Below are 12134 nucleotides of genomic sequence, written 5' to 3'. Positions count from 1 at the left end.
AGCAAATAAAAGAGTAGTGCTTAACAGCATAGAGGGTATGAGGGAAATGGGAGATGAAGAGTTTCTCCAGACTTTACTGTTTTCATTTCAGATGAAAAATACAAATTAGAACAGGGATAGGATATTCAGCCTCTTGAGACCACTCTACCTGTCAATAAGATCATGGCTAATCTAATAGTAACCTAAAAACTACATCCCTGTGGTTTATCAAGAACCAATTTACCTCTGCCTTAAAGATTTTGAAAGATTCTACTATCTCCACCTTCTCAGGGGTAGCGTTCAAAAGGATCATGGCTCTTTGTGAGGAAAGAAAAACAAATTGCTTTGTCTCCGCTTTAAATGGGAGACCCCTGATTACGAAACAGTGACCCCTCATTCCAGATTCTTCACGAGAGGAAATGTCCTTTCTGGGTCCACTCTGTCAGGATCCCTCAGGATCTTCTATGTTTCCATCAGGTCAGCTCTCACTTTAACGGTGGAAACTGATGGAGGAATCAAATGGTCAGTGGGAACACAGAGTGTGGTAGCAATCTTACAGGATGGTGACAGGGAACCTGTGGAAGTTATTACAAAGGCAGGTGACAGTCATTTGCATGCACGTGGAATGCACAATTTATTATGGAAATATGAATATGAGCTGTCAGATTCCTAACTAGTGGATAAAAGCAAAGTAGAGAGGACACTGGAGATCTGAAATGAAAACAGTAAAGTCTGGAGAAGCTCTTCATCTCCCATTTCCCTCAACCCCTCTATGCTGTTAAGCACTACTCTTTTACTTTGCTGTGGACACCTTTCCCCTCTGTTCCACTTGCTCTTCCTCCCACACTTCTCTGCAGCATGAAACCCATCCATTATCCAGCCCGCTTCAGTTCTGAACAAATCATGCTGCATGTGAAACTGTCGCTCTGTTTCTCTTGCCACAGGTGCTGCCACAACTGGTGAGTTTCTCCAGTGCTTTCTGTTCTTGTCCTGAACACCGAGGCAGTGAGATGTCACTTCAACATGGATAGTCAGCCATCTTGCAATGACTTAATACACAAGGAATTGTGAAGTTTGAATTGTCTGAGAGTGACAGATCAGAGGAAGGGGCTGATGGAACAGTCTGAGGGGCGTAAATCAGAGAGGGGGCTGTTGGAAGAGTCTGAGGGGCATAGATCCTCTAATGTAAAAGGTAAATGTAAAAATGTAAATAAGTCAGTCTATACCATCAGGGAAGTGATCTAAGATCACATCTCCCGGCAGATGGTTCTCTCTAGAAGCCTTGTGTGAAATCTTGAGAACAATGTCCTGTATGTTGTTAATATTTACCAGCTTGAATGGAAGTTAGCACCTGCTGCTTTCCAGGAGTCCTACTATCTTTATCAATCTCACTTCCAGCTACAAGAAAACCCAAACAACAGAATAATGGGGATCCTAAGGTGAAAAGGGTCAGGGAACAACCTCAGGGGCCAACACTGACACATTAGATCCAGGGTCAGCCACCAATCAAAGGGCTAAAATCAGACCCCAGAGCAATGGGGCAGCAGAGCTGAGACAGGCAGCTGCAGGTAACGGAGGTACTATTTATGTAGAAGCAGGAAAGGCAAACGGGCCCATTCAGAGCCACGTTACTGGACAGATCCTACATATCACTTCTCCTAATTAGCCAACCCCTTCCCACTCAGTTTTAGGTTCTCCAGCAGGGCTCTGTCTCCTGCAATAGATTCCCATGTGATAGTTCCATTTTGAAAATAGCCCTGCGTAATGAATGAAATAGCACCATTTATCACTGGAGTATTTTTAACTGGTAACTTCAAAGAAAATTTCAGATGATGTGTGAAAGCATATATTTTCCCTTTGTCATATATATTCTAAGTAACTTGGATATGGAGATTGTTAGGGATCAAACAAACCTTTTCAGAGCAAATTCCATCATTTCCCTTTCCTCGTTGGCTTCTTGAATCTGAATAGAAACTCTTTCCAGGAATTCTTCAAAATGAGTAAGTAAATGTGGTTCATCCTTTCTCAGCTGTGTCCATAAGTTTCGGATTTCTTGTTGACTGAAAAATGCACAATTTTATTTGATAATTTCACATGAACTGACCTGCTGGGAGACTCGACAAGGCAATTCGGATTTCTCAAGGTTAGAGGACAGGAAATGATTAGGTCAAGGGACACAGACTTTCAGTCAGTTCCCACCTGAAGGTATTACACTTGGTCTTATTTTATACAACATTTTGATTTTTATCATTACATTTACAGAGAAAAACTGACAGTTTTTGATCACACGAAGTGGCATGAGCTTCACTGTGGTCTCTGGAATTAAATACTAGGCACTGCATTGAATCATCTACTTGACATCTGGGTCTCTCTGTCCTGAAAGAAAAGTAGCAGTAATATCAATAACAAGGGTGCAAGATCATTACATTACTAACCAGAGTACCAATTGTTGAAACCTATATTTGTTATAAGAATCTACTTTCGTAGTAACACTTTTTTTACTCTTTCAGTAAATACGGGTGTCAATGGTAAGGCCAGCTTTTGCTGCCTGTCCCTAATTGCCCTTGAACTGAATGGCTCATTGGCCATCTCAGAGGGCAATTAAGAGTCAACCACATTGATTTGGGCCTGGAGTCACATGTAGGCCAGACCAGGTTAGGTCAATGGGTTTACTTCCCTAAAAGGGAATGAGTGGATTGGGTTTTGGTGACAATTGCTGACAGTTGTGATGGTCACAATTATTGAGGCTAACTTTTAGATTTCAGATTTATTAATCGAATCTAAACACCACCAGCTGGCCTGGTGAAATTTGAAGCTGTGCTTTTGTGCAGCAGGCATGATTTTATCCAGAGACAAGAACAATGAAGGCAAGAGATCGGAGTTATGATCGCAGCTGATGGTAACACTGGGCAAGTCAGGTCCCACAGTGAAACCTGGTTGATAGTCGTAACTTTTATTTTACAGTTTGTTTACCTTGCTGGTTAGTCATTGAACATTCAGAAAAGGCTGCCAATGTATTTTAAACAGAACATCAAAGTTTATGATACCTAAAACAAATAGAAGTATCATTTACATTACACTGTACAAGAACAAATTGAAACAGTCTGTCTCCTGCTGCCAAGCCAATTTTGTATCCAGTTGTTAAGTCTCCACGAATCCTATGTGATCTAATTTTACTAGACAGTCAACCAATGGGAACCTTGTCAAAGGCTTTACTAAAATCCACGTAGACAATGTCTATGCTCTGCCTTCATCAACCTTTTTGGTTACATCCTCAAAAAACTAAATCAAGTTCGTGAGACAATTTCCCGCTCACAAAGCCATGCTGACTATCCCGAATCAGTCCTTGCCTTTCCAAATGGATGCAAATTCTATCTCTCAGAATCCCCTCCAACAACCTATCACCAGTGATCAGCTGATGTTTCAAAGGATGCTAAAAGGCAGGAACTGTGATTTTCCATTTTCTATCATTTCCATCTGAAAGAGATCTATCTGACTCAAAACATCTGCCTCACCAAAGTCCAGCATAAATCTCAAACTAATCCCACTGCCTCACTCTCTCCAAATATCCCTCAATCAATTCAAAACTAATTGCCTCATTCTCTTCCCATAGCCTTGTATCAATCTTAAATTAAGCCGAATTCCTGCTCTCTCCTCATAGCGAGTGGTTAGGATTTGGATTTACACTGTGAGAATATGGCTTTCAAAAGTGATTTGGATGAGCACCCGAGGAGAGAGACAGAAAATAGAAAACAGAGCTAGAGGAAAAGAGCAGGGCAGTGAGACCCAGAGTGTTGCTGTTGCAGAGTGCTGGAAAGGGCATAACAGGCCGAGTGGCCTTTTTCTGTGATGTAACCTCTCAGCTTCAACATCAATGGCATTCCAGCTGTCATTGCTTAATAAAAGTCATTTGTTAAACATGCATAGCCTTTACCGAACCTGTACTGGCTGTCCTTGCTTCTCAATACTCATTTAGTTTATCCCAACTGACAGGTTGTCTCTTAGTATTTACAACCACATTCTTCTCTAAGAGATGTTTAGGGGGAATTGGAAATTGTTGCCTTTAGGCTGTAGAGTTTCTTCAGTGTCCTCTTTCAGCAACCTTGGGGACTAAATGGAAATAAAAGCATTGAGACCATCCTAAATTAGATTAAAATGTGATTGTTTGAAATTTGGTATTATTGCCTTTGTCCTGATGAGCATAACATATGTAACAAGATTCAAACAACTAGATCATTTTGACATACACACCCTTTACAAAGCCAGATTACAAATCACATTTTCAAATCTGCAACTTTGCATCACTTCACTGACAAGATTATAATCCCCATTACATTGGGTTTATCACCAGGCTGAATTAGATGGGTATGTGGGCATATGTTGGAGCTGTACAGAATTTTGGTCGGGCCACAGCTGGCGTACTGTATGCAGTTCTGGTCACCACACTGGATAGACATGCAGCAGAGATTCACCAGGACATTGCCTGAGATGGAGCATTTCAGCTTTCAAGGGAGGCTGGATAAGCTCAGGTTGTCTTCTTTGGAGCAGAGAAGGTTGAGAGGGTCCGGATAGAGGCGTATAAGATTGAGGAGCATGGATAGGGCTGATAGAAATCAGCTGTTCCCTTAGGCAAAGTGTCAATAACTAGGAGACATAATTATGAGTGAAAGCCAGAGGAGGTTTGAGAAGAACATTTTTCACCCAGAAGGTGGTGGAGATCTGGAAGAGTAGGACCATTAAAAGCCACTTGGATGAGCACTTGAAATGTCATAACATTCAAGGTTATGAACTTAGTGCAGGGAAGTGGGACGCATGTAGATTTAATGCACTTTTGGTGGTACAGACTTGATAGGCTCAAGGGCCTCTTCAGTACTGTACAATTCTATGACTCAAGCTAAACAGTGGGGCTCTGATGAAAGATCATTGACCTGAACCGTTAACTCATGCTCCTCTCTCCACTGATGCCGCCTAATCTGCTGAGTATTTCCAGCATTTTCTTTCATCATTCCAGAATTCTAGCACCTACGACATGCTGTTCTTCTGTATGTGCTGCGGTTTATTTCTGAACAAGCAGAGATATAAAGCAGAAAGGTTCTGCTAAAGAGATAGCAAGAACTGGAGATGCTGGAATCGGAGATAACGCAGTGTGGAGCTGGAGGAACGCAGCAGGCCAGGCAGCATCAGAGGAACAGAAAAGTTGACATTTCAGGTCCGGACACTTCTTCAGAAATGGGTTCTGCTGTATTGTGTTGAACCTTGGTTACAGGATACTCAAGAATTTGTGAACCGGTCTCTATATTATACAAAGTACAGACAACTGCTGAGGAAGGTGCAGAAAAGATTTATTAGAATGAATCCAGACCCGAGGTGCTAGACTTGTCTGGTACAAATGAAAGGACTGTAGAATACAAGGGGTTCTGCTATTATGTGGCAGTTGCATTCCTGCACAACACTGTGTTATAGAAAATCACACTATAGAAATAATGGGGCCTCGGGGATAAGCCAGATTAGGGACAGATCACTATAAAATATCACTCGAAAATCTCTCAAAAGTCTAACACAAAGGACATCACAGTCTGAATAAATGTTTAATTCATATCTAATAATGAAATATAAGTACATTTTTAACACCTTATCTTGAAAAAAATGTCATGATTTGATGGGGGAAGAGGTTTTGAGGTTGCTCTGTTGTTAATGCAGGGACTGAGGGTCATCGTCATCACCACCTTCAGGTGAGTTTTGTTTGCAGGGTTAGGGCAAAAAATATTTAATGCAGAAGTGGATGGCTGTAGTTCATTGTCTTCTTGGGGGTTGGCTTAAAAAAGACATCTAGTTTTTGCTGCTTTGCCCTTTCCTTCTTTCATGAAGAAGCTGTTCATAGGGTGCCAAATAAGATCTTATTTCATGAACTGCTACCCTGCTGCATTCTGCATTGTAATCACTGTCCTCTAAGAGCTGCAATTGTTTCTCATTTTCCCTCAGGATAAAAGACAAAACAGAAGTGGAAAGCTCTCGTGGTGCTACATCCCGGGCTTTATCTTCTTCATCCCCAGCTTCCGCTTCCCCCTCAGCGACAAGTTGTTGTAGATTAGTTGTAGAGAGATTTTCACAGTGAGGCTCAAGCAGCTCTTCAATATCTTCACTCACCACTTCTTCAAATTCAACTTGCTTTGCAAGATCAGCACAATGTTCTTTGATCCTTGGGAGCTTCGCTGATGGATCAAAGGTTTTAAAATCTTGAAAAAATCTGGGAGAAGCTTCTGCCAAACTACATGTAAACAGTCCTTACTGACACCACCCTAGGACTTCATGATAATGTTAATTGCATTCTTCATGTTAAAACTCTTTCAAAATTGAAGAACACTGTCCTTATCCCCCTCAGTGGCTGCAATCAGCCTCTTAAATGTGCATTGTAAATAATAAGCTTAAAGCTGTTATTACACCCTGGTCCATGGGTGGAAAGAGAGAGGTTGTGCTTGGGGGTAGAAAAAGCTCAATGATGGGAGGATGGCTTGGCGCATTATCCAGGATGAGGAGAATCTTGAAATCCAAATGTTTTTCTTGCAATAGTTTCTAAAAACATCTTCCCAAACATCAACAATAAGGTCACCAATGGAATGGCATTATAGCCAACACAGTTTGCATGATAACACAGTGTTGGGCTGGATGAACATAGCAGGCCAAGCAGCATCTTAGGAGCACAAAAGCTGATGTTTTGGGCCTAGACCCCTCTCTGAAGGAACATCATAATTTAATTCTCCAATCCTCTCCCCGTAACTCTACATAATATTTCTATTTAAACAATTGTCCAACGCCCTCTTGAATCCTCAAATAAACAACAGGTTTAACATCTCATCCACAGGAGGGCACGTCTGGCAGTACAGCACTCCCTCAGCACTGCACTGGAGAGTCAGCCTTGGTGTCCATGCTCACATTCTGGAGTGGGACTTGACTCGAAATTTTAAGAGGAGAGATTACTCCAACTAAGCCACGGCTAGCCTACAAATTACCCCTGTATAAAATTCTACTTTACCAATCCCCGTATTTAAATGGATACGCATTATGATAAAAAATGTCTAAAACTTGACAGACGACAACTGACTTTTCAGAACAGAGAACTTGGGGGAGTTGTAGAATATTTCCAGCGTCATTACTCACTGCGATAGCCTGTGGGAAATCAAGCCTCACTATTCCCAGAGTCACCAAAATTAAAGATGTTTTAATAACACATAAAATCCCTAGTTTTTCTACAAGTAATCAGACTCTGGGTACAGGTAGATATTTATACACTGTTGGCATATTATACTACTGCTATAGAAAGGACGTTATGAGATTTGTAAGGGTTCACAAAAGACTTACAGGGACATTGCCAGAGTTGAAGGGTTTGGAGAGGCTGAATGGGCTGTAGCTATTTTCCCTAATGCATCAGAGGCTGAGGGGTGACCTTATAGGGGTTTATAAAATCATGAGGGCTTTGGATAGGGTGAATAGCCAAGGTCTTTTTCACAAGGTAAGGAAGTCCAGAACTAGAGGGCGTAGGTGAGAGGGCAAAGATTTACAAGGGACCTAAGGGGAAAAGGGAAACTTGTTCACACAGAGGGTGATGTGTATGCAGAATTCAGAGGAAGTGGTGGAGTCTGGTACAATGACAGCATTTAAAAGGCATCTGCATGGGTACATGACTAGGAAGGGTTATAAAAGGAATATGGGCTAAAAGCTGGAAAATGAGACTGGATTAATGTAGGATATCTGGTCGGTATGGATGAGTTGAAGTGAAGGTTCTGTTTCCATCTTGCACATCTCAATGACTCTATGACACTGCAAATCAAAATTATAATCCCTTTATAAACACTTGCCCCCCCACCCCGACTCAGTCTCTCACACATACACATGTACATTATGGCCAAGGGAGAGATGAGCAGGAGTGTTGTCTTTTTTTTCATGGGGTGAGTTGCGGTGAGGGCGGGGGGGGGGGTGACTTCAATTGCCTGAGTTGTAAAATCTGGAATTCATTTCTTTGAACCTCTTCAACTCTTCACTTTCCACTAAACCTTTAAGACAACCCTTAAAATCTCCTTGTCTGACTCCTTCTGTAGTTCAGCATTACATTTTGTTTGATCTTATTCCTGTGGGGCACCTTGAGGTGTTTTTGCTAAGTTACACCTCTATAAACATAATTTGATGTTGGCAGGGCATTTTTTTAAAATACAAAGGTGAAGGTCTGGACATGAGGGACAGCCTTGGACTGGTGGCTATTGCGAAGGGCACAAACAATAATGGAATATGGTGAATTTTACAAGGAAATTGAAATATAATTTTTTAAATTTTTACATTTTACTATAGTGGCACAGGACCTTGGTGAGACTGTGTCTGGAGTTACTAGTTTTGGTGCCTTTATTTGAAAAACTATACAATGGCATTAGAAACAATACAGAGAAGGTCCACTTGTTTCACTTTTGAAACATGTAAGATCTTGAGGGAACTGGACCAGTACAATGTTTCCTCTTGTAGTGGAGATTAAAACCAAGGACATGATTTCATAATTTAAGTCAGGGGTGAAGGTTTTTTTTCCTCCCAGAGGATCGTTAGAATGTCGAATTTTCTTTCCCAGGTGGTAAGTGGAGGCTGGCTCTTTACATCTATTCATGGCTCAATTAACATTTTTAACAGACAGAGAAGTGCAGATGAGACCATATCCAGATTAAACATAATCGTAATCAACAGTAGAACAGATTCAATGGGCAGAATGGCCTCTTCCTGCCCCATGTTGCCTGTCATTGACACAATAAATTCTTCTTTAAAAATATATTCCAACCACATAAATGGCAAATGTCTATCAACAACTTTGTTCAATTAAACAAATTGCTCATTTCCTTATGACCATAAGACATAGGAGCAGCAGAATTAGGCAGTTCAGCCGCCCTAATCTGCACTGCCACTTGGTAAGATCATGGCTGATCTGATAATCCTCAACTCTACTTTCCTTCCTTGTCTAAAACCCTTGATTCACTTCCTGACTAAAAGTCTGTCTAGCTCAGTCTTGTACATCCTTAACGCCTCAACAGCCCTCTGCAGCAAAGAATTTCTTAGTTTCACAATCCTGTGAGAGAATAAATTTCTCCTCATTTCTGTTTTATGAGGATGACTCCTTATTTGGAGATAATTCCTTGTGGTCCTAGCCTCTGTCACAAGAGGAAACATCCTTTCTGCATTTATCTCTGTGAAGACCCATTAAGAATTCTGTACTTTTCAACAAGGTCTTCTCTCATTCTTTTAGATTCCAATGAGTGTAGGCCAATTTATTCAACGTCACCTCATGAGAACATCTCTCCATAACCATGGTTTAAAGGGATATGGACTAAATACAGCACTCCTTCCAATGCCAATATATCTTTCCTTAGACAAGGAAAGCAAAACTTTCACAGTTCCAGGTATGGTCTGACTAATGCCTTATATAATTCTAGCAAATATCTCCCTAATTTTGTACTCCATTCAACTTGAAATAAAATCCAATGTTCCACCCGCTTTCCCTATTACGCATTGAACATGTATGTAAGCATAGTGTAGGATCCTTCCTTGAAAATACAGCCACAACTGCATATTGTGACATTTCACTCACTCTTTAAAGAGTTTCCTTGCTCCCAGGTTCTCCATCATCGTTTGGAAATGGTGCTCCTCATCGTCATCAGCTGTTACCAACTGTTGGGTACACTGATCCAGATACAAGCTCTCAGGCTGATCCTGTCTTCTCTTTAACTTGTCTACAACGATCTTTTCCCCAAACAGGAACTGACCTGAACGTGTAAAAATTCCAAACAATTCTGAATCAGTAAGCTCATCATGGAGTAATCACAGCACAGAAGGAGGCCCTTCTACCCATTGTTCCTGTACTGGCTCATTGCAGGAATCACTTCACTGGTCCCACAGAAACTGCCCTGCCCACCTTCCCCACTCACATTACCCCCTCCCTAAACCCATAAATTCCCGCTCAGCAGTTTAGGGAGTGCGCAATCTCTGGCTTGGTCAAGTTATTCAAGGGAATGTTACGACCTTGGTCAAAAAGAAAAAGGAAGCATATGTAAGGTCTAGGAGGATTGGAACTAACGAAGCCCTAAGAGTATATAAGGGAAGTAGGAAAGAACTTAAACAAGGAATTAGAAGAGCTAAAAGGCGTCATTAGCAAACAGGATTAAGAAGAATCCCAGGGCTTGTTATACATATATGAAAAGGAAGAGGTTAGCCAGGGAAAGGGTCAGGCCACTCAAGGACAAGGGAGGGAATCTATGTGTGGAGCCAGAGGAGGTAGGTGAGGTCTTAAATGAATACTTTTGGGTCGGTATTCACCAAAGAGAAGGAATTGATGGAGGATGATCTCAGGGAAGGGAGTGTCGACTTTTTAAGCTAAGTTGCTATTAAACAGGAAGAGGTGTTGTGTGTCTTAAAACGTATTAGGGTAGATAAGTCCCCGGGTCCTGATGGGATCTCTCCCAGAATACTGCGGGAGGAAAGAGAATTAATTGCTGGAGCAGTGACAGACATCTTTGTATCCTCTTTGGCGACAGATGAGGTCCCAGAGGACGGGAGAATAGCCAATGCTGTCCCAATGTTTACAAAGGGTTTCAGGACTAATCCAGGAAATTACAGGCCTGTGAGTCTCACGTCAATGATAGGAAAATTATTGGAAATGTTTCTCAGGGACAAGATCTATCCGCATTTCGAAACAAGTGGACTTATTAGGAATAGACAGCATGCTTTTGTGTGGGGGAGATCATGCCTCACTAACTTAATTGAATTTCTTCAAGAGGTGACAAAGATGATTGATGGGAGGAAAGCAGTTGATGTTATCTACATGGACTTCAGTAAAGCCTTTGACAAGGTCCCTCATGGCAGACTGGTACAAAAGGTGAGCTCACGTGGTACAGAAGTGAGCTGGCAAGATGGGTACAGAACTGGCTTAGTCATAGGAGGCAGAAGGTAGCAGTGGAAAGATGCTTTTTGGAATGGAGGGTTGTGGCCAGTGATGTTCCACAGGGATCAGTGCTGGTACCTCTGCTGTTCGTGATCGACATAAATAATGTACAGGAAAACATAGCTGGTCTAATTAGTAAGTTTGCAGTCAATATAAAGATTAGTGGCATTGTGGATAACGAGGAGGATTGTGGGGATACAGCAGGATATGGATCAGTTGGAGGCATGGGCAGAAAAATGGCAGATGGAGTTTAATCTGGACAAGTGTGGGGTGATGCACTTTGGAAGGTGGAAATTATATAGTGGATGGTATAACCCTTAGCAATATTGAAATGCAGAGGGATCTGGTTATGCAGGTCCACAGATCACTGAAGCTGGCAGCGCAGGTAGATAAGGCAGTAAAAAATCACCTATGGTATCCTTGCCTTCATTTGAGGGGGTATTGAATGTAAGGACAAGAAAGTTATGCTGCAGCTTTATAGAGCTTTAGTTAGACCACACTTGCAATATTGCACTGTGTCCTGTTCACCGCATGACCAGAAGGATGTAGAAGCTTTGGAGAAGATACAGAAAAGGTTACCAGGGTGTTGCCTGGTATCACAGAATCCCTGCAGTGTGGAAACAGGCCCTTTGGCCCAACAAGTCCACAGTGACTCTCGCAGCATCCGCCCCACCCCCGCCCCGAATCTACACATCCCTGAACACTACGGGCAATTTAACATGGCCAATCCACCGAGCCTGTGCATCTTTGGACTTTGGGAGGAAACCAGAGCACACAGAGGAAACCCATGGAGACACAGGGAGAATGTGCAAACTCCTCACAAAATGTCACCCAAGGGTGGAATTGAACCCGGATCCCTAGTGCTGTGAGGCTGCAGTGCTAACCACTGAGCTGTCCTCTAGGGGGGATTTTAGCTATGAAGAAAGGTTGATGGACTGGGATGGTTTTCGCTGGAACGCAGAAGGTTGAGGGGCAGCCTGATAAAAGTTTATAAGATTATGAATGGCTTGGATAGAGTGGAGGGGTCAATTACATGGGGACATAGGTTCAAGGGGTGGGGGGGGGGGGGGGGGTGGAGGTGCAGGGAAATTTAAAAGAGATGAGTGAGGCAGGTTTTTCACACAAAGGGTGGTGAGTGCCTGAAACACACTACTAGAGCAGGTGGTGGAAGCAGATACAACAGCAT

General features: G+C 42.1%; 1 protein-coding gene across 10 annotated transcripts in view; it reads right to left on the bottom strand.

Annotated features, from left to right (window-relative positions):
- Positions 1-12134, bottom strand: part of LOC125460724 (EF-hand calcium-binding domain-containing protein 4B) — a 129335-nt gene that overhangs the window by 36139 nt on the left and 81062 nt on the right. For all 10 annotated transcript variants that reach the window (XM_059652507.1, XM_059652509.1, XM_059652510.1 and 7 more), the window contains 2 exons: positions 9599-9773; positions 1893-2039 (listed from right to left, as the gene is read on the bottom strand). In XM_059652507.1, coding sequence (XP_059508490.1) covers positions 1893-2039; positions 9599-9773 — 322 coding nt within the window. The remainder of the gene's footprint in view (positions 1-1892; positions 2040-9598; positions 9774-12134) is intronic.

Source organism: Stegostoma tigrinum, chromosome 18 (genome assembly GCF_030684315.1).
Source record: "Stegostoma tigrinum isolate sSteTig4 chromosome 18, sSteTig4.hap1, whole genome shotgun sequence".
Taxonomy (NCBI): domain Eukaryota; kingdom Metazoa; phylum Chordata; class Chondrichthyes; order Orectolobiformes; family Stegostomatidae; genus Stegostoma; species Stegostoma tigrinum.
Note: the sequence above shows the minus strand (reverse complement) of the source record. Positions and strands in the feature narration are given on the sequence as shown.